The sequence below is a fragment of the Cryptomeria japonica genome, chromosome 4 (assembly GCF_030272615.1).
Source record: "Cryptomeria japonica chromosome 4, Sugi_1.0, whole genome shotgun sequence".
NCBI lineage: Eukaryota > Viridiplantae > Streptophyta > Pinopsida > Cupressales > Cupressaceae > Cryptomeria > Cryptomeria japonica.
This window is the reverse complement of record NC_081408.1, coordinates 492,746,770-492,767,855: the sequence shown is the minus strand read 5'-3', so window position 1 is coordinate 492,767,855 and position 21,086 is coordinate 492,746,770. Positions and strand designations below refer to the sequence as shown.

Below are 21,086 nucleotides of genomic sequence, written 5' to 3'. Positions count from 1 at the left end.
GTTGCTGGCTTGGGGATTGGGAGGAGTAGAGAAATTGTTCGGAGGAATTGATGTAGTTAGGGGCTCTTGATTCCTCTGATTTCTGTGATAAACCCTTTGGTTCACACCTCCTGAAGATTGGTGAAATACTTCTTTTATCCCTTCTACTAGGACACTATTGTTCAAAGGTGGAAAATAATACTCTGAGTCTTCTATAGGTCCATTTGCTGATGCAGGTGGGAACTAGGATCCTGGAGGTACCATTGGTCCATTAGCAGACTCTGGTGGAAATCTCCCATTTCGTGTTTGATTAACCTCTTCTTGTGAATACTTGCAGCTTTCAACAATCATGGCTTGACCGTACTGCGTGGTTGGGACCATTTCGTATCTTGTCGTGGGCGGATTTTCAGGTGGATCAGTGCTACGCATCTCCTGTTGGAAAATGTCGGCCGCGATCTTGAATTCAGGACACTGTAACTCGGAATGTTGGTTTGTATTGTGGAGTCTACACCAACTGGACAAGGCCGCCTCTGCTAGAAACACTTTGCTGGTGGAAGGATTTTCTTGATTCTGTGAATTGGGTGGGTTATCTATTGGCGTCACCACATTTCCGTTATTGGGAGCAGTATTCCATGGTCGCCTCTGGAAACCTTGATTATTATTTCTTTGAAAATTATTTCTGAAACCTTGATTGTTATTTCCTTGGAAATTTTGATTGTTCGTATGTTGGCCATGGTTGATCCTTTGCATACTTTGGAGTTGATTATTCTGGTTCCTCAGGTGAGTTACCTCGGTTGATAGTTTCTTGACTTGTTCAATCAACTCTTTCATTTCGTCCTTTTCTTCTTGTGTCCTTGACGAGCTTGTGGCATTTTGCAGGTACATAGGTTGTGCGGGTGGAGCTTGTGAATTTGGAACTCCAGGGTGAAGGACCAACTGGTTTGCAGGCTGTACGCTCGGATATGTTGCTTGTGGAATCGGATTCATAACTGGAGTCTGGTTAGCCAATGCCATTCCAACTGACTGCATTTGATTTGATGCTGCGACCGGTCCCATGTGTAGTAGTGGCCCGGTGATATTTTGTCCCATGTGCTTACTAACTTCAATAGCCTTTGCATATGCTGCGTTTAGATCATTCGGGATCGGATGCGTCCTTACAAACATAGCAGTGAGATGATCTAAAGCTCCATAGTAAATTTCCCTTGGGTCCGCAATGAGATAAGGGTGTCGTAACATCGTGTATGCGCGGTGAAACCTGTTGTTGAAAGAAGTGATGGGCTCATGTTCTCTCCTTCGGACTTCCACAAATTGTCTATATAACTCAGCTGGTGTAGTTGGTATACCAAACTTTGCAATGAATGCATCTTTCATTGCGTCCCAAGTTCTGATTGACCCTGTAGGCAAGTGAACGAACCAAAAGTATGCCTCTTCTCCTAATGAGTAGGGAAAAAGCCTACATGCTACATCTCCATATTCGATTCACCTGTTACGAAGAAGGTCTTCGAACATCTTGATATGATCTTCTGCTGTGCGATGGAAATCACTGACATTGAACTTGGAACAAAAATGTTCTGGATTCTTTGGCATATCATGATAGACTGCAAATTCCAATGGTGACGGGTTGTTGATTAGCCAAGTTGCGCCATTAAGCACATGAGGAGGAGGAGGAGGAGGCGGAGCCTGGTGAGCCATCGTACTCTTCGAGGCTTGAGAATTTGAAGCAGGACTTGATGAACTGGCTTGGCCCTTTGTCTGAGAAATTGCTTGGATACTTGATTGGATCGCCGCTTGTACTTGTTCTTGAAGAACTTGTGATGACTCAGGAGATTCCTCCAATCTTAGTTCGAATTCCTTGAGAGTGTCCTCTCTTTTGACTCGCTTCGCCTTTGAAGTAAACTGAAGTTCACTTAGATTCTTGATGCCTGGTGTTGATCTCAATAATCTTTGATGTTTCTCGGGCGAGAAAGAACCAATGCGATCCAGCGTGAAGTCTTGCAAGGATTATTGTGGGTTCCTTTGATTGCGAAGTTCTCTAGCTGCGACCCTTTGATGTTCCTCGGCTCTATCCTCTTCTTGCTCCAAGATGATTCTAACTCTGTTATACTCAACTTCACTTCTCCTTATGTTCCACGCTAGATGATTCAATCCTGAAACGATATCTTCTTGAGTGTTGCCTATCTGCAAATTTGGTTGCAATACTTGATTCAATCCTTCATGTGGCAACACCATCGTGATTCATGATTGTGCTAGGAATGTATTCTTCTCCAAAATTTTCGGACTTCGGAAACTAGGGCCCTCCTTCTAGCGGCACTAAGGATAAAGTGTCAACATTATATGCTTCAAGGATCTGTTCTATATCGCAGAAATCACGAAGGAGTATATTTGAGGTGTGTTGGCAAAGGTGAGGCCAAACAAATAATTGAACATTTTCATTCCAAGTTTGGGACCGGACATGGAGCCAACCTCGCTACAGCTCATCAGATCCTAAGGGCAGGATATTACTGGCCTACACTTTTCAAAGATACATTTAATCATATTAGGACTTGCCACACATGCCAAGTCGCAGCCTTTAGAGAAAAGAATCCTGCCATGCCACTAAATCCAGTGATTGAAGCCAGACCATTTACTAAATGGGGAATGGATTTTATTGGTGTCATCAACCCCGCATCCTCGGCACAACATAAGTATATCATCACAGCTACAGATTATTGTACCAGATGGTCAGAGGCACAAGCACTTAAAGTTTGCACTACTGAAGTTGTAATCAAATTTCTGGAGGAAAACATAATCACAAGGTTTGGATGTCCTTATGCGTTGGTTTGCGACAATGGATCGGCATTCACATCATTGAGATTCTCGAATTGGGCTTTTGAATATGGAATAACCCTCAAGTTTTCATCAAAAAATTATCCTCAGGGTAATGGGTTAGCTGAGTCAACCAACAAGAACCTGCTCAGCGTTATCAAGAAATTGCTAGAAAGAAGTCCGAGAGAATGGCATACCCAATTGAGATTCGCCTTATGGGCAGACAGAACAGGACCAAGAACGCATTAGGCATTTCACCTTATTTTCTGGTTTATGGCCAAGATCCAGTCTTCCCCATGCAACTCAGGATCCCAACTTTGAGATTTATTCAGGAGTACATGGAAGACACTGATGCTGTTCAAGCCTGATTGACGCAGTTAATGAATCTGGAAGAAAAGAGAGATCAAGCATTAGAAACTTTTGCAAAACACCAAGGAGTGGTGAAAAGATGGTTCGATCGACAAGCTAGAGTCAAAGCATTCCGGATCTCAGATCTTGTCTTATATTGGGACAAGGCACACGAGAAAAGAGGAGAACATGATAAGTTTGATAAGCTTTGGAAAGGCCCTTATCAAATTTCAGAGATATTGGGAGAAAATGCATTTAGGTTGAAGACATTAACTGGAGAAGACATCCCATTGCCTGTCAATGGGAGGTATCTCAAACATTATTTCCAATCCTGAAATGCCCAAGGCCTTCCCTTGTACATAGTTGGTTTAGTTTGCTTTCGTCGTTGGTTTGCTTTTCTTTCGTTTTGGTTTGCCTTTTCGCTTTGTTTTTTTTCGTTTTTTAGTTTAGGTGTTTTGTTTTAGGTTAGTTGTTTTGTCCTGAGGGGTATCCATTTGATATTGGGTGATTTTGTTATGTAACGCTCTAACTTCCTGCTAGGTTGTTGGTTGCATTTGGAAAATCATGAGGTCTTTTGGAATTACAAAGAGAGTTTCTTTTAATAAAGCTTTGAGTCAGGACACATTTGCATTGAAGCAAGATTAGCTTATTGAACTCACGTATTTTGTCTTCCAGTTATTATATCTTTTCACACTTATAATCTCCGAGTCGTTATGGTTTCCAGGCGAAGCTGTGATCAGTGAAAAATCTAAAGTCTGACTTCAGCGCCACCGCAATCCTCAAACCCTAGTGAGCTTCATTGCTCACGAGCCAAAGAATTGACGGAACTGAAAAGCAGTATCGAAAGAAAAAATGAGAATATGAGAAATGAAAAAAGCAAAAGAAAGAAAATGAGCTGACAAAGAAATATCAAATTGGCTAAAGGGAATATACGAGTAACTCCATCGGGGCTATAGACGCCTGGCTGGCAATGGAGCAATATTCGTGAGCTTGCGGCGATAGCCTCGTCGGGACTATGGACGTCTGACTGGCAGCGAGGCTCTATCCAGGATGCTTTTGGAGTCTAGACAAACTACGTAACTTATCACAGGGGAACCTGAAGATCATGATTGTCTTGTTGAGGGGAATTAACGCATTTGCACACACATGGGTAACTGTGGACTTGATACTTTGTCTCAATATGATGGTCTCTTCTTGTAAGTGTTTCTTAACTCCTGATTTTGTTGAGGGAGGTTTTCTAAGTTTTTCTTCTAGAAAGATTGATTCCCAAATGTTTTTCAACATTTCTCAGTGGTGTCGCCAGATGTTGTGACCATTTCACACATCGCCCCATTTAAATGGGGACCCCCTCTTTTTGCTCGTTTTTGCTCGCCTTTCGCTTTGCTTTTTAGGGTTTTGGTTTAGTTTGTTAGTTGTCTGGACCAGGGTCAAGCCTTAGGGTTTCTTTTACTGTGTTTTCAAGCCAGAGTCCAGTCCAATTTTGAATTTGAGAGCTTCCTCCCGAGGGATGCAATTTTGGAAATAAAGTGAATTCGCCAGAGGCTAAGTAAGTTGGTCTAGTTTCAATTGGATTTTGAGTGCAACTCTGAAAATTTGTCTAAGTGTTGATGATGAGTTTGATTTTCGTCCGATTGAGTAATTTTGACCAAATTTTGAAAATTTTGATAATTGATCCTGGGCATTAGAAATGACTTGTTTTTGCCTTGTGAAGTGATTAAACTCCCAAAATCTTGATGTTTTGGCCTGTAGGAGCAAAATCGCTCCTGTCCCTCAGTGAAGGACCGGAGCTCGTTTCTCAAAATCTTACTGTCCTTGCAGGATCCAAACGAATTTCAGAGTGGAAGTGGTAAAGGGAGGCATGATCTTTCCATTGAATATAATTTGAAGAATTTCGCAAAGACAAAAATGTGCCAGGAGTAAAAATCGCTTCTGTCCCTCAGTGAAGGACCGGAGCTCAAAATCAAACATTGCCTTGTCCTTGCAGGATTCGAACAATTTGACGATTTGAGGAGAACCAAGGAGATATGTTTCATCAGTTGAATATAAGTTGAAAGCGCAAACATGAGGAAAACATGACTTTGAAGCAAGATCGCTCCTGTCCCTCAACCAGGGACCAGGGTGAAATTCAGTGGTAGCTCCCGTCCCTCTCCCAGGGACCAGAGCAAAATTCCTCATAAGGCAAAATTTGAGCAAAGATCAAGTGAACATTAATTTTGAGGCAAGTAAAGGTGGCGTGACGAACTCGTTGAAGACAAATTGAAGATTACAAGACATCAATAGGAGACTCAAATTGGCCTAGGCGCTCCTGTCCCTCAGTCAGGGACCAGAGCGATTTTTGCCTTAGGTCAATTTCTCGCCAAGTTTGAACAAACTCCCGGCCAAGGATGAATGAAAAGGTGTACTACAAGACCATTGAAGATAATTTTTGAAGTTAGCAAAGTGTGATGGAGCCTACAAGTCCAAATTCGCTCCCGTCCCTCAGCCAGGGACCAAGGCGAAATAGTGGTTAAGTTGCCTTTCTTCCAAGTTTAAGATCACTCCAAGTCAGGATACAAGGTGGTAATGGCATTTCGAGGTGTTTCGACGAAGGACGAAGTATCAAAGACCGCCAAAGACGAAGGATCTACACTCAAATACCCAAATTCGCTCCTGTCCCTCTCCAAGGGACCAGAGCGAAATGTTCAAATGTGTCCAAATTTATGTTGATTAATCACATTTCAAGTGTTTGAAAGGAAGTAAGGAACATCATTTTGCACCTTGAAGACAATTGCAAGTCAATATGATGAAGATTTTGCACTAAATGCCCTAGTTCGCTCCTGTCCCTCAGTCAAGGACCAGAGCGAAATTTCTATGGAGGCTTAAGTTTTGGATGTTGATCACGTTTTGAGTGCTCAATAAGGATCAAAGGACCTCATTCTACGTTGTGAAGGTGCTTGCAAATTGATGGAAACAAAGATGAGCCCAGAATACTAAAGTTCGCTCCTGTCCTTCAGGCAAGGACCAGGGCGATATTCACTATATTAGCCATTTCCTTCAAAAATCACGCTAAGTAAAGGACGTACAAAGTTGCACAAAGTCTAAGGTGTCTTAAGAGGATGATATGCGAGGGAGTTGAATGTCAAAAAGTGAGCAACTAGAACAAGGAGACAAAATCGCTCCTGTCCTTCAGTCATGGACCAGGGCGATTTTCATTAAATCACTCATTATCCTTCAAAAATCATATCAAAGCAAGATTATATAAAGTTGAAAGCGTCATTTGGAAGGCGATGAACATGAAGCAAAGGTTACAAAATAGCAAATTTAGGCTAGAACACAAAGTTCGCTCCTGTCCCTCACCAAGGGACCAGGGCGAAAACCATTTAAGCATCAAAATGCCTTGTTAAGGACGAATAAGGTAAACTTGGAACGAAGGGCTAACGTTTTTACTTCCTCATGATGAAGATTGGTGATCGAAGAAGCCAAGGTCAAGGAGAAAACATAAGGTTCGCTCCTGTCCCTCACCAAGGGACCAGGGCGATATCAACCTTAGGAGGCATCCATCCACAAAGTCAAGTTAACCAAGTTTGAAATTCCTAGCAAACATGCGAGTTTCAACGTGAAGATTGTAATTTTGAACGTCAAAGGTAAAAGAATCAAGGCTAAAATGCAAGTTCGCTCCTGTCCCTCAGTCAGGGACCAGAGCGATATGGTTTGTATCTTTCTACCTCTCCAAGTTTTGGTGCTAAAACATTTTTGAATTTTATTAAATGCTAAAAATCGATAAATTTAATTAAAGATAGCATTTAAAAATAGCGCAAAGCATTTATTAATTAATTTTTGCCCTTTTAAAAAATCGAATTAATAAACAAAGGCATTTAATTAATTAATTATTAATTTAATTAAAAATCGAATTTGAGCGCTTGGATTTAAATTCTTACAAAGTCGGCCTTTGGTTTTATTTATAAATTGTTTTAAAATTGCCTTATTTTGCAAAGTCGGCCTTGAGGTAGTTGTAAGGGTAAGCGCCTATAAAGGGAGGGTGATAATTTCGTTTTCAAATCATCATTTCACCTTCATTCATATGCGATTTCGAGAGGACAAAGAGGAGCGAATTTCATAAAGGAGAAGTGCGAGTTTCTATTCAAAGTGGTGCGAATATCATCAAAGAGGAATACGAACTTTGATTGGAGGTGAGGCGAATTTGCTATCATCAAGACATGGAAGACCCCTTCCAAAGGTGGCGAATTACTAAAGAGGACGTTCATTTGAAGAGAGATCACGTGGGAAAGCTTCAAATTAATTTTTGCCTAGGCGATTTTCTTCATTTTGCATTTTAGAGTTAAACTCTCAAGTAAGGTATGGCGATGTGATCCCTTGTTTCGAATTTGAATCTTGATCGTCATAGCCTTAAATTTTTGAATTTTGAAATTTTGAATCTCAGTGGCTCAATCGTTTTTTAGGAAATGATAACTCAAGGACTTATCATGAAGTTTCCTAAAATTAATATCTAATCTATGTTATACATTGCAAAATCTAGTTTCTTATTATGAAATGTTGTGTAGGTATGGCGACCCCGAAGGCGGGAGCATCCACCAGTCGTCCAGCTCTCATGAAGGAAGATCAAAAGACCGAAGAAGTGGAGACCAAGATCGTGTCTAAGTGGAGCAACATTGGAGATACCAACTTGGGTAACTTCAGTATGAAGAAGTTTCAAGAGGTCCCTTACATTGGCAAGCCATCACCTGTCGCCAGGAGGATAATTGAAAGTGGCATCGTTAAGGCGGCCGGCTTCCCTCCAGCAATACAGTGCCATGAGTTGATGATCGAGTGTGCTCGTCATTATGATCCTCAGTCTAGAACGATCGTGTCCAAGGAAGGAAACACTTTGGCGTATCTTTCAGAGGAAGCTATAAGTGAGGCTTTCCATCTTCCAGAGCACAGAGATATGGTCTACAAGAGCATAGAAGGAGCCAGGTCCATGTACGAAGATGATCCAGATGCTTGCCTAAGCATCATCAACAAGAACTGGTTACTCAAGAGTCGTCCTCGCCTGAGCAAGATCCTGAACACACCACATAGGATCGATTTCCAAGAGGAGTACAGAGATTTGATTACAATGCTCAACCGAGTCACGGGAGCTCCTCAAGCCTTCTACTTTGAGAGGTGGATGTTCTACTTTATCCAGGTGATAGTTCAGGGAAAAGGAACAATTCATTGGGCTAGAATGATTAGCCATTGCTTGGACGTACAGTTGAGGAGACTCAAGGCTACCAAGTCCTTCCACATGAGTTCATACGTCATATATGCCTTAATCAGGAGCTTTGAGTACGCAGGACTACCTCACAGAGGAGTGATTGGAAGAGGACCCGGCGAGGTCAGGATTTGTGATTCCTATGTCCACTTGCATCATCCGCCAGGAAGCAACTACAAGTTAGTTAATGATACCTTCACAATGAACATCACGAGGACGTTGCAAGGCGGGATTCACAACAGATTATCTCAGGATGCACAGGAACTAGTAAAGAGGTACGGTGCTTGGTTTATCCAATTTCCGAAGTTTACTTATATCAGAGTTCATGGATGTCCTTCACCTCCATACATGTTGCCGAGATATCCGACAGACAGAATAGTGTTACTTGAGGTAACAAGACAGTTGGCAGCTTATGCGAAGGCATTTAGACACAGACATGGAAATGGAGTTTCTGTACCTATCATCTTAGGCAATTCAGTTGAGGTATGTCCTAATGCTTTAGCCATGGATGACGCAGAGGAGTTAGCTTTGTATTCTTTTTCATTCTTTGCTTTGAGAGAAAGCTTTGATCCACATGGATATATAGAGGAGACAGTCGGTAGGAAGTTTAAGCATGAATTTCAGATAGAAGATTTTATGATGAATCTCCTAGACGATCTTGAAGTGAAAAGAAAGATGCATTCTAGATTGCCTTTGGATTTCATCAGGAAATGCAAGATTTACAGAGTGGCCGACCAAGCTCAGGACAGTGGCAGACATCTCCAGTCATCCTATGACCGAGAAAGCAAATCAGTAAGGTTAGATTGGAATGAGCCCGAGGTCGTGGATCTAGATGCTTTAATGGCTCCAGTCTTGTCTTGTACTCGCAGATGGGTTGATGTGCAGCATCAGAAGTTGAGAGAGCAAGGCTTAGCTATGACTTTCACTTTGGAAGAGAAACCAGCCGAAGGTGGAGCTAGTGTAAGCGAAGGTAATCCTAATCCCAGAAATGCAAGTGAAGGCAACCTTCGAAGTGCAAGTGAAGGCGATCTCCATCCAAGAGGCTCGAAGAGAAAAGAGAGACCTGAGAAGAAAGAATCTTCCAAGAAGAAGCAAGGGGCCAACCGAGATCGTTCATCCGGCACATCTTCTCGACAAGAGAAGAGGACACTTGAAGTGGAAGATTCTATGGAGTCAATGGTACAGAATGATAAAGAAGGATAGGCACCAGGTGGATCTCTTCAAGACAATGAGTTGCATGAAGATGGGGAAGATAATGAAGTAACATCTCCTCCCAGAGAAGAAGAATTGCTCAAGGAAATACAGGTTAAAGAGACAAGATCTGCCATCCCAGATTGGTTGAAGGAAAGATTAACTAGGGTGATCGTGATTGAGGACGAAGACAATGTAATTGATTTGGAGAGCCTTGTCGGACATTCCCAGGAAGTGACAGAAAAGAGGAAGGCTACCAAGATGTCCAAGATGATTAGAGATGAGACTGGATCCAGAAAGTTGCAGATAGCTACGCCGGCAGTGGACAAGTATGAAGGTGAGATCCTAGCAGAAGAATATGATATAGAGACATTTGAGCTAGGTCCATCCACAGCCGAGCAGACACTAGATGATGCCACCGATTCATTTGAGGCCTTGAAAGACAAGCTTAGGGAAGAAATGGAGAAGAATAGGAAGCTTGAGAGAGAGGTTGGTGCATGGAGAACATATTTCAGTCATCTCAATCAACCTTTAGGATGTCAGGATCCAGCAAGATCACCCATACAAGCACTTCCCCTTCAATCAATTGGTGAGGCAGAGAGATTCAGGAGTATGGTCCAGCGTATGAGTACTTGGATGGACAAATCTCATATAGTTGCCGTAGAATTTACAACAAGGATGATGAAGACTATTCATAGGGCTATCCAGGTTCTTGAGATTATCCACAACTTGATGATAACAGTAGCTGCTTTTGCTCATACCAAAGAGGTTATCATTCCTATCTTGCGAGTAATCAGACAAACATCGAGGAAGGTCTTAGCACAGGAAAAGATCATGGATGGAGGACCTCACAGTTTACTTCAGTGGTCAACCTTACTCCAGATGAAGGAAGTTCTCTTCGAGGACATCAATATTAGATGTAGCCATGTTGAGGAGGTTATCAACCCGATCCAGGACAAAATATTTGAGGTACTACGTTCTATTCTTGGCAGGAGGATCGAAGTTGAGATAGATGTGGATTTGCAGGAATTGGAGGATAGAATCAAGGTTATCTTTTGCAAGGACGCTAATATCACAGATGAGCAACAGGACCAGATGTTTGCTACCATGCTCCTGTAATATCCCTTGGCTAATTTGACCCTGTTTTTGCTTATTTGAACACCAAGGAATATTGTCAAACATTTGGCATACAATGTTTGAAGCCGCTGTAGTGAATTCTTTCTTTGTCTTCTTTGGGTTTGTAGGCTGCAAATGAAGTTATGGAAAGCTTCTAACAATGCAAAGTTGTTATAGAAATGATATACTAGCTGTTTTAGACCTTTCCACACATATGTAATGACTGAAATTAACTAGTACAGCTAGTTGACATTAAGACAAACACTTGTCATGCATCCCAAAGTACACCTACAGCCATTAGGCATTTAAGCAAACAATTGGCATGAAAGCTAAATGGCTGATCAATGTTGAATGTGGAATATGCAATTTATATCTCCATTAAACATATGCAACCTCCAAATATTTCATGATATAATCATAATAGAAAATGATGCAATGAAGTAATGATTTTCTAATACAATGACCATAGATAGAAAACCTGGTATTTCAATGGCTGCCTTGATATATTGGTTTGATTCTCCTCATATGCAAATCCCTTGTCAAATATATATAGCTGTTCAACCTTTCTAAATCCCCTTCTATAGAACTCCAACTACTGTAGCGCACTGTTCATGCGCACTGTTCACGGCACGGTAGCGCACTATTCACGGCACTGTTCATGCGCACTGTTCACGGCACTGTAGCGCACTGTTCACGGCACTGTTCACGGGGGTACTGTAGACGCGGGTACTGTAGCAGCTCACAAAATAAATAATGACAATGCATTGGCAATGTTTCCTCCAATATGGTCTTTCAACTTCCAGATGAAATTCATTAACCAGCTCAACATTCCATGGATTCTTCTTCAATTTGTGCATAAATAGTGACCCTGAATGAAGTCACTCCCAATGGCAAATATCAGTGATTATTTCAGCACCTCAGATGCCCTAAACTTCGAAGAATTTACGCTCTCCAAAGTGCAAAGGTTGAAACCTTGGTTTCTTCCTCTCTCAAACTTCTCCCATTTCAAAAATTACAATTCATCAATTGGATGCCGAGAATGAACTCTTGCCTTTCTTTTTATTCTTTCCTTAAGAGAGCTCAAACACCTTCCTGGCCAATGTGGGATAAAAGATTTATTCCCACATTAAATTATTCACTTAACGCACTTTATTATATTAAAGTGACTTTATTATTATAAAGTTACTTTAGAACTTTATAATAATATTAAAATATTAAATAAATCACTTAAGTCACTTAAACTTTAATATCTCTTGATGTACTTGTCTGATTGCTAAGCCGTCTGAGCCCGGAGTTGACTCTCCCTGTTCTCCATGCGATTGGATGCCTGTCTAAAAATAGAAACCCTGAATAGTAACTTACTATAAATAGTAAGTGTGCCAATCTAAGTCAAAAAACTTGTGCAAAGGCCAAAACCTAAATCCAGCTGAAGAGTAATGTCTCTAATCACCAAGTAATTGCCACAGGAGGCCCTCTATCAATAATTGTTAGCCTACGAGGGTCAAATGATAGGCTAATTCTTACAAACTCTGATGCTCGCAAAATGGGGACATTACAGCTCCTGATTGAGAAAACTAAGGAACTTGAACCTGAATGGGACGCTACTCTTCTCGAGGCATTTGATCAGGTCATCCACTTGGAAGAAAGAATGAAGAATCTTCCCGAGATTCCAATTGCTGAAATCGAAGGAATCGTGTCTAGATTCATTACATATGCTAAAAAGGAGCATTGGAAAGGGAATAAGATTCTAGATGAGAGGTTATTATAGATGACATGGCACCTTAGTTGTCATTGGTTTATGTCTCCTAGATTTTTGTGCCAAATTTAATAATTGGCTATGCATTTAATGTTGTGCAATAAAAGGGGAACTTTTGTAATAAAACCCTAATTAGGGTTTAGGTGTCATGATCTTGGCCATTGATCTGCTTTTTGATGTGGACCGTTCATTGTAATTGAGGATGCTATTTATACCCTCATTTCTTTTCATTTTGTAAGAAGGAAAAACTAGAAGTTAGAGAGAAGTTAGAAATTATTGAGAGATTAGAGTTTAGAAGCAATTTACTTTTGTAGCAAGATTGAGTTTTGAAGAAAGAATTCAAACAATTGTTGTATATGATGGCTTTGAGATCAATGAAATATTGAAGTTATGGTGTTTTGTTGCAATTCTCTTGGTTATCTTCATGGTTGTTCATTTCTCTTGAATCATTCTCAATCAAAGTAGTGTGTTAATTCGAAGGACAAAGTGTTGGACTTGATCTTTGGTAGGATTCGCTTTCCAAACCACTAGCTTCTTGCTGATTGTAGGAACGCCTTGCGTGGTCGACTGGAGATATTTGAATCGTTTAAACCTTCAATCATTGTTGTATCTTGGATATGTACCTTCGTGGTAGTGTCTTTGGTCTTTGATGTATTGAAAAATCATTTGTTACCTTAGAAGATCGCATCAATTTCAATTGAGTTGTTAATTTATGGCAATATTGAAGTTGGTAGAATCTCACCAAGTCTTGTCCACATTGAGTCATTCTTAGGGTTAAACTAGATTAGACCTCTTGCAAACCCTATCCTTTTGATATTTTTTGAAAAACTTGTTTAGTTTAGCAAAATTTTCGGCAACGTAAGGCCCCTTGATGACACAGCAATCACAACGACCACTGGTGCTTATCCACACGTAGAGACACTACTAAAAAGAACATTGGAGTCATCCTAACTGATCCTTCTTGCGAAATCTTCAGCAGTTAGCGACTTTATTCAAGAGAGGATAAGATGCCTTTGGGTATTTTATTTTGTGTATGATTGTGTACGAAATACACGTCAACAGTCATATGTATATTGAAATAGATTGATTATGGTTCAAATATGTCCAAGCCTAGTAGGGGACATTACAAATACCATGATTATGCTATCTCCAGCTGTTTCAAAGTGGATAGAACACATTACAATGAAAGGAATCCTACTCACAGCAGAGAGGGATCATCATATTGACACATCAAGCACCTACAACCAGCTCTCTTATTTTCACGCCAAGCAAATATGAATGCATAAACTTCAGCTGGCTGCCATGATTATCCCTGAGGGAAGCTCATGCCAATGAGAAGAAAGAATATTGCTGGATAAGAATTAATGACCACCTAAGACCATGCGCCCAGCAACATAAATAAAGGCTCACACCTTCCAAACACACAACTACAGCTAGGATTTAGGTATCTATTGGCAACAATAGATGGATATATCTCATTCCAACAGTATATAGAATATAGAAATCGACTTGCAATAAGAAATGGCTAGGGTACCATTGTATCTACACTAAGAATGCTCCAATGAATGGTCACATTTTGAGCAGAAAATACAGGTCGACCTCCTTTCCAAGCTGTGCCAAAAGAATAGGAACTTTTTTCCTCATTCAAAACTTTTATTTAAATGACCCATCAAGTCCATAGTGTGAAATTAACCATTGTCATATTTGTCATATTATCTTTTGTCTTTTGTGCCCTTGGCTCTTTTGATATGGAGAAAGAATCCAATACTTCTAGTGAGGTTTACAGTTTAAGGAATAATGTCACCCAACCAACACAAAAAACTCAGAAAATTGAGCAAATGAAGCCACGCCAAGATAGAGCCTTTTTGTCTTATGCGCACAAATTGCTTAGCAATTCAAGCTCACGCCTTTAGCAATTCAAGCTCACGCCTTTAGCAATAATCTTTGCTTTTCTCTGTCTTTCGTGCAATGGAAATATTATGGAAGACCTGTAGCATTCTTCGTATGAGCAGAAATTATGGCCAAAATTAACTTGATAAAGTAAAAAATCAAGATTCAATATATGGTCTTGCATCCTTTTCTATAATATATCATTCATTGATTCTACAATTTCATAAGCCTTTCCTCAAATAAAGAACACCTTCAGTGTAAAATTGCCTCTTGTGAAATTCTAGGTAATGTTGTGTGAGAACGAAGACTAGCAAAATCAATTATAAAGTTTGTCCTACCTTCGAAAAAAATCTTCTGATGAAATGGCAAAGAGGATGAAGCTCTATTATGTTGAAATACTAGGGTACAAGCTCTCAACATCAAAAGTGAAGAGAATGAGAATGTTGCCAAGGGAAAGACTGTAGAATGATGGTTTAAGAGAAGGAAGCGATTTTATCTTATGATTTATTTTTTAACAAAGGATAGGAAGCAAAGTGTGTTGAAGCCAATGGAAGGCAAGCTCCAACATGGAGCCAAAATAGGAAGTAATGGACCTGCCCACTAATTGGGTTTTACAGATTTTAGGCAATGGATAAAAGACACAAAAACTTGGGCAGTTCCAGGCTTCACCTTAAGCAAGAGAGCAGTTGGCTAAGAGCTAAGAAATATTTTTGATTCTACACGACACCATTTGTCTAAGAGAGGCAAAAAGAGTATCCTTGTTAGAAATTAGGATCTTAGGTCACTAATTATCACAAAAAAAGTATAAGATAAATGACATGAGAATTACAAGATACATGAATTCAACAAATAACACAATATGTGCATGGAGAAAACCTTTCTAGGTAAAAAATCCCATAAATCATCATTCTATTTTAAAACTCTTACATAATTCCCTATTAATTATGGAAAAAGCCAAAGGATATCACTTATCAATTCTACGTCCAATAATATGACTTATGCATAGTGATAGAATTTACTGCAAATCTCCAAGTTGAATTACTTCTCAATGAGAGAGAAGCTCCTTAAATGTACGAAGGGGTGGCAAAATATCTGAAGAGGTATTAGTATTCAAAACTACCATTTAGAAATGATTAATAATCTAATAGTTTATTAGATTATTAATTATTAAATGGTATATGCTTTATAAAGCATATAATATTCATAAGGTCTTATGAACTTGTAGTACAACAATTTATAAATGTTATAAGGGTATGGACCCTAATAACATTATGTTCTAACAAATCTAAGACTCTTCAAGAACATCATCATAGAGATCCAAGTGAAAGATTTACCACAAACCTTCATAAATGAACCAATCCTTGGAAAGGACTGAAATGCCAAAACTTTTATCCACAAACCAAATGAAAACTAAAGAGTCATCGGTGTAGTGTCTCCCTTTGGAATTTCCCTAGATTTTGCCTGAGAATCACAAGTTTAATAAAATAATAAAGCTTAACATAGTTAGAATCCTATTCTTACCAATAAAATATCTTCAAAAAGATTAAATCTGCAATCATGTTAGACAAGTATTGAAAGCATATTTCATTAGGAAATCATTTCAACTAGGGTTAGATATCATATATTCATAACTATTTCAAATCTAGTAAGACTACACAGTATTCATAATGCATAATTGGAGTTCAACCATAATAGGGCTTGGATGAGAAACATGATAGGTGTCATGTCCCCTCCTTAAATCGTTATATATAACCTAAACAAAACAATTATTATTATTAATTAATATATTATTTATTAATGTATGAAGATTTGAAGCTATTAAATACTTATTTATTTATTAAATATTATTATTAATTAATAGTTTCTTGAAATATTCAAATAGAATAAACTAATATTATTGTATAAACAATGATATTACATACTTTTGTAAGGTAGCGGTAGAGTAGTATTTATTAATTATAAGTTACAGGCAGCACATCTTGTGTATTCGATGGGATGCAACAGCAATTCGTATACATCAATTCGATAATAATCAAGCATTTAACCTGAGCGCTTTTATTCAATATCAATTCGATAGTCAACTACAAACTAATGAATATCTTTATTAAGAGGTACGTTTTAACTAATTATCAGTAATTATAATGATCAAGACACTGATCACATGTTAAGAGACGTAATTAGTTCATAATGGGAAAAACACAACCGAAGGGTTACAAGTACTTACAACTCTCTACGAAAAATCAGAATGCAAGTATATAATAAAGGGAGAATTCATTCCATCGAAGGGGAATGGAATATATATATTATGGGTAATCATCAGATAGAATATAGATATTGGCAACCTGGGATTGTAAATATATCCAATTTGGATCATTTGAGCATTTGGCCGAAAAGGCCCAATCAGGCAGTAAACATCTTTGTTCTTGGTGGTATGCATGGGGATGTGCTTAATATATATGCAACCTATAATATTTTTATAAAGGATTTAATAGTAATGTTAATATACTCTATAATACGTAAGACAGTCATACTTACCCCATATACAATGGCAGACCAGATTTGATGCACATCAGATCTGTCTACCCTTGCAGCTACCAGATAGACTAATGATTAGAAATGGCATTATTAATAATTGATATTGTAGGGAATAAATATATATATATATATATATATATGGTTTGATTAGACCAATAACAATATTAAATTGTATAATAAAAAAGAACTAAATAGTAATATAATTATAGAAAATAATATAATGGTTATAATTATTATAATATTTTATAAGAACAGCTCTATAGTAAAATATATATTATAATACTATCTGAAAATAAATATAAATATATATAGAAATATATGGAAATGGTAATTTGAATTACTGATTGAACTATGGAATGACACTGATTTCATTCATGTTAAGATAGATTTGTCTCCTACTTAAGTTAGTTTAAGTCATAAATGTATAGAAATAGATTAATTATGGTTAAACAGGTCTAAACCTAATAGGGAACATTACAATAGGGCACCCAAAGTTGTCCCCATGCTAATCCTAAGAGTGGATATACCATCCTTCTTGTCCCCATGTTGTAATCCACCATCCATATAAGGTGATGTGCTTAGTGGCTAAACTTGTACCTTCCCTCCCTATCCATGCTGTCTTATCCACCCTTATATTATTGAGATCCCTTGAGTCCATCCAACAATCAACCCATGTAGAGGTTGGAGAGGAAACTACAATAAGGTGCCCAAAGCGATCCTCTACCATAGGCCCGAGAGTGGATATACCATCCCTCTTGGCCTCATGAGGTGGTGTACCTAGTGAGGAAGCGTATATCAGTTCCTCCTCCTTGTATTCCCTCCTTTGCTTTGCCATGATTGATTGCTGCTATTTGGTGAATAGACTGGACATCCACAATATACCAATCTATTCACCAATTAACATTGAATTATATTATATTGCTGGATATCTCAATTATACATATTAAAATATCCATTCGTACCACACTTGAACAATAGCCTGCAATAAATAATGATTTCTGGTTTGATCTGTGTCTGAATGCTGGTGTATTTATAGTTGATCTGCTTCTCTGAATTCTGATGCTTGCTTAATTGTTTTTCCTCGATGCCTTCTCCCCATTGTGGTGTTCTCCATTTAATATCTTAATGTTTCTATGAGGAGTGATGTCTCTTGGTTGTGCTTCTCTTTATGCAATGGACATGCCTCTTCAATTGCTGCCCTTTTGTTTATTAACTTAATTGCATCCTCAAGTGATACTCAATTGCTGGATATGCCTCTTTAATTGCTGCCCTTTGTTTATTAACTTAATTGCATCTTTAAATGATACTCAATCGCTAGGGTCAAATTAGGTATTGCTGCTGTATGTTGTTTGCCTCCTAAATTATCAAATCGTTGCTCCTTAGTGTGGTCAACATATTAAGAATAGTTGCTCTTTCTTGGAAAACCCTTAGTCTGGCCAATCGATGCATCCTTCTTGCTTATCCATGTCCTTTTTTTGATTTAGGAGGTCAGAAAATTGTGAAGTCTTTGAGAAGACATTTTTCTTCCGTTAGGGTTTTTATTGCCAAGGTGGGGGCATGACAGTCGCCCTTCCCAAGATTACTAAATTTGAGAACAAGATATATGGAAATAAATGTGTTACTGAATGGTATAGTGGAATATCCATGCCGATAATGGTCAAGTACAAGTTCTCTAGAACACATCTCAGTTTAGTATCATGAGAGTTTCCTCAACAGATATTGAAAGATGTATGTATAGACATGAGCATGATGGATGTTTCATTTGGAGACAACCATCTTGATATGCATGTTGGAACCCCAATATAACAACAAATTAAAAGTAATCACATGTAGTACTTAGCAGCATGTTTTAGGTTGCATATTCCAACATGATTTTTTTGTTTAAATTTATGTATTTACTCCAACAATAACTATTGTCTTATTTATATGCCTGCACAATGGAGTTTTGGGAGTATGTATTAAACATTCACGCACATTTTCATCCTAACAAGTTTTTTTTTATGTTATTTTCCCTTATACCATTTGTTTAATATTTAGCACTCAATAATCCAAAGCATGCTCTTTACATAATTTAAAGCTTCCTTTCTTTCCTAGTTTTCCAACCAAGCAGTCTTGAGATAGTTGCCCTAGAAACACTTCGACATACTTAACTCAGAAATAGTTTGCATCAATAGTCATGCCACTCTTATTTTTCTTGATTGATAAATTCATCTTGTGGGATGTCTAGCTTAAATTCCCTAGCTTAGGGGTATCTCTTAGTCAAATTCATATAGGGCTTACACCGGGCCTTGTCCATTGGCTTACATGGTATTTGATGTGAAAATTTTCCCAATTCAACAGTTGACTTTTATAGATTTAAGCAAGTAACATGTCTTCCAGGTACTTCAACAAAGGTTTACATGTTTTCCACTTGAGCTTGTCATATTTGACACACGTTCAACTCTTTACAGTATAAAAAAGAGCTCTATGTATTTATCTTGATGTTCTCATGATTTCTTTTAGATATGTTGTGGCAAGCCATGCTGAAATGTTTGTGCTTCAAGGTAAATGGAAAGAAATGCTCTTTTGGATCTCCACAAGGACATCCCATAAGCTATATTGCCATCATGCTTGGCTGTGGCCTATAAAGCTATCTTTACCTTTTCTATACAAGATTTAGTAGCCTTTATTTGTCATATATTGTATTATAATGTTTGTACTATGCTGCAAACAGTCTACTCTGAGCAGTGATCTAAATACAATTTTTGCACTCTGCAGGGCACAATTGCCTTTGTAATAGGTTTCTTTGTTCTTATTGTTGGTTGGACATTTGTTGGCATGTTGCTGGAAGCATATGGGTTTTTTGTCCTCTTCAGGTTCATATCTCTAGATCTCAACACATATTCTGGAATTTCAGATACCAAACAATATGCCATGTCTTATTAACAGTACACCTTGAGGTTTTCGTTGGTCATCAACAGTTGATAAGATATTTATGGTGCTAATCTTTGGATAGCTGTTTGGTTTGCAGTGGATTTTGGCCCACTGCTAAAGTGTTTCTGTACAAAGTGCCTGTTCTTGGATGGTTTCTCCATCACCCATTTCTTGCCTTTGTAAGTCATGCATATGTTTTGATTTGGGTCTATGGAAGTCGTCGACATTGCAAGCTTGGGAATCTTACATGGTTTCATGCACATTTGCAGCTTTTTGATCGTTTTGGGCAGAGGAGGGTTGCAGTCTAAGAAATCAGTTGCCAGTCAACAATTTTTGTTGACATTTTCATTTTCTCTTTTTCAGTGTCTATCTTGGCATTTTAATCAGGTGTACTGTGTATGGCTTAGTAGCATTATTTATTTATTCTTTTAGAATGTATCAGTGAATTATGGTATGTCCATATTCTCTCTCTCTCTCTCTCTCTCTCTCTCTATATATATATATATATATATTTTTCAAATGTAACATCTCTTTGATAATTTGTTGCTACAAATAAATTGATGTTTTATTTACTGTACTAACAACAGTACTTTATGGTGCATAGGACACACGGGCAGGCAAATTTTATTGGATGTTGTAACTTCGCAAATTTTACAGTTTAAAACACCTAGAATCCTTAACCATTTGTTGTATTATATTCAAAATTAAGGTTTGCAATTGTGGGCGTTGAAACATTTCCTCCTTTGTCATATGAACTCAGATCACAACCATTAATGCTTCATGTGCAAAAACTGAAGAGCACACGGTTATACTGAGAGGGGGGGTGGGGGTGAATCAGTATAACAACAATTTTCACCAACTTAAACTTTTTCAACTTCAATCATGAGTATATAACTTATCTCATAAACATACTCATTGCATCCAAATATTTATATGAGATCTAACAAATAAGAACACAAGTAGAACACAAGATATATATGTGGAAACCCTTACGAGAGAAAACCATGGTAAATCAATGCTTTTATATATTTCTTCTTTTACAATATTTCGTAGGCATCAACCTACTAGAGGCACCAACCCCTCATTCTGTTTGTGAGCACCAACCCACTGGAAGCACCAACTCCCAAATCTGATTTTGTGAGCACCAACCCACTGGAAGCACCAACTCCCACTTCTGAATTCGTGAGCACCAACCCACTGGAAGCACCAATTCCCACTTCTGAATTTGTGAGCACCAACCCACTGGAAGCACCAACTCCTCAATCCAGAATTAGTGAGCACCAACCTATGTCATATAAATCTGAATTTCCACTTTGACAATGT

The 21,086-nt window shown here is 38.4% G+C and overlaps 1 protein-coding gene across 4 annotated transcripts in view; it reads left to right on the top strand.

Moving 5' to 3' along the window:
* Positions 1-20,395, top strand: part of LOC131060384 (vesicle transport protein GOT1) — a 112,937-nt gene extending 92,542 nt beyond the window's left edge. For all 4 annotated transcript variants that reach the window (XM_057993587.2, XM_057993584.2, XM_059219904.1 and 1 more), the window contains 3 exons: positions 19,608-19,705; positions 19,861-19,942; positions 20,033-20,395. In XM_057993587.2, the coding sequence (XP_057849570.1) occupies positions 19,608-19,705; positions 19,861-19,942; positions 20,033-20,071 (219 nt within the window). In that variant the 3' untranslated portion in view covers positions 20,072-20,395. The remainder of the gene's footprint in view (positions 1-19,607; positions 19,706-19,860; positions 19,943-20,032) is intronic.
* The last annotated feature ends 691 nt before the right edge of the window (positions 20,396-21,086 follow it).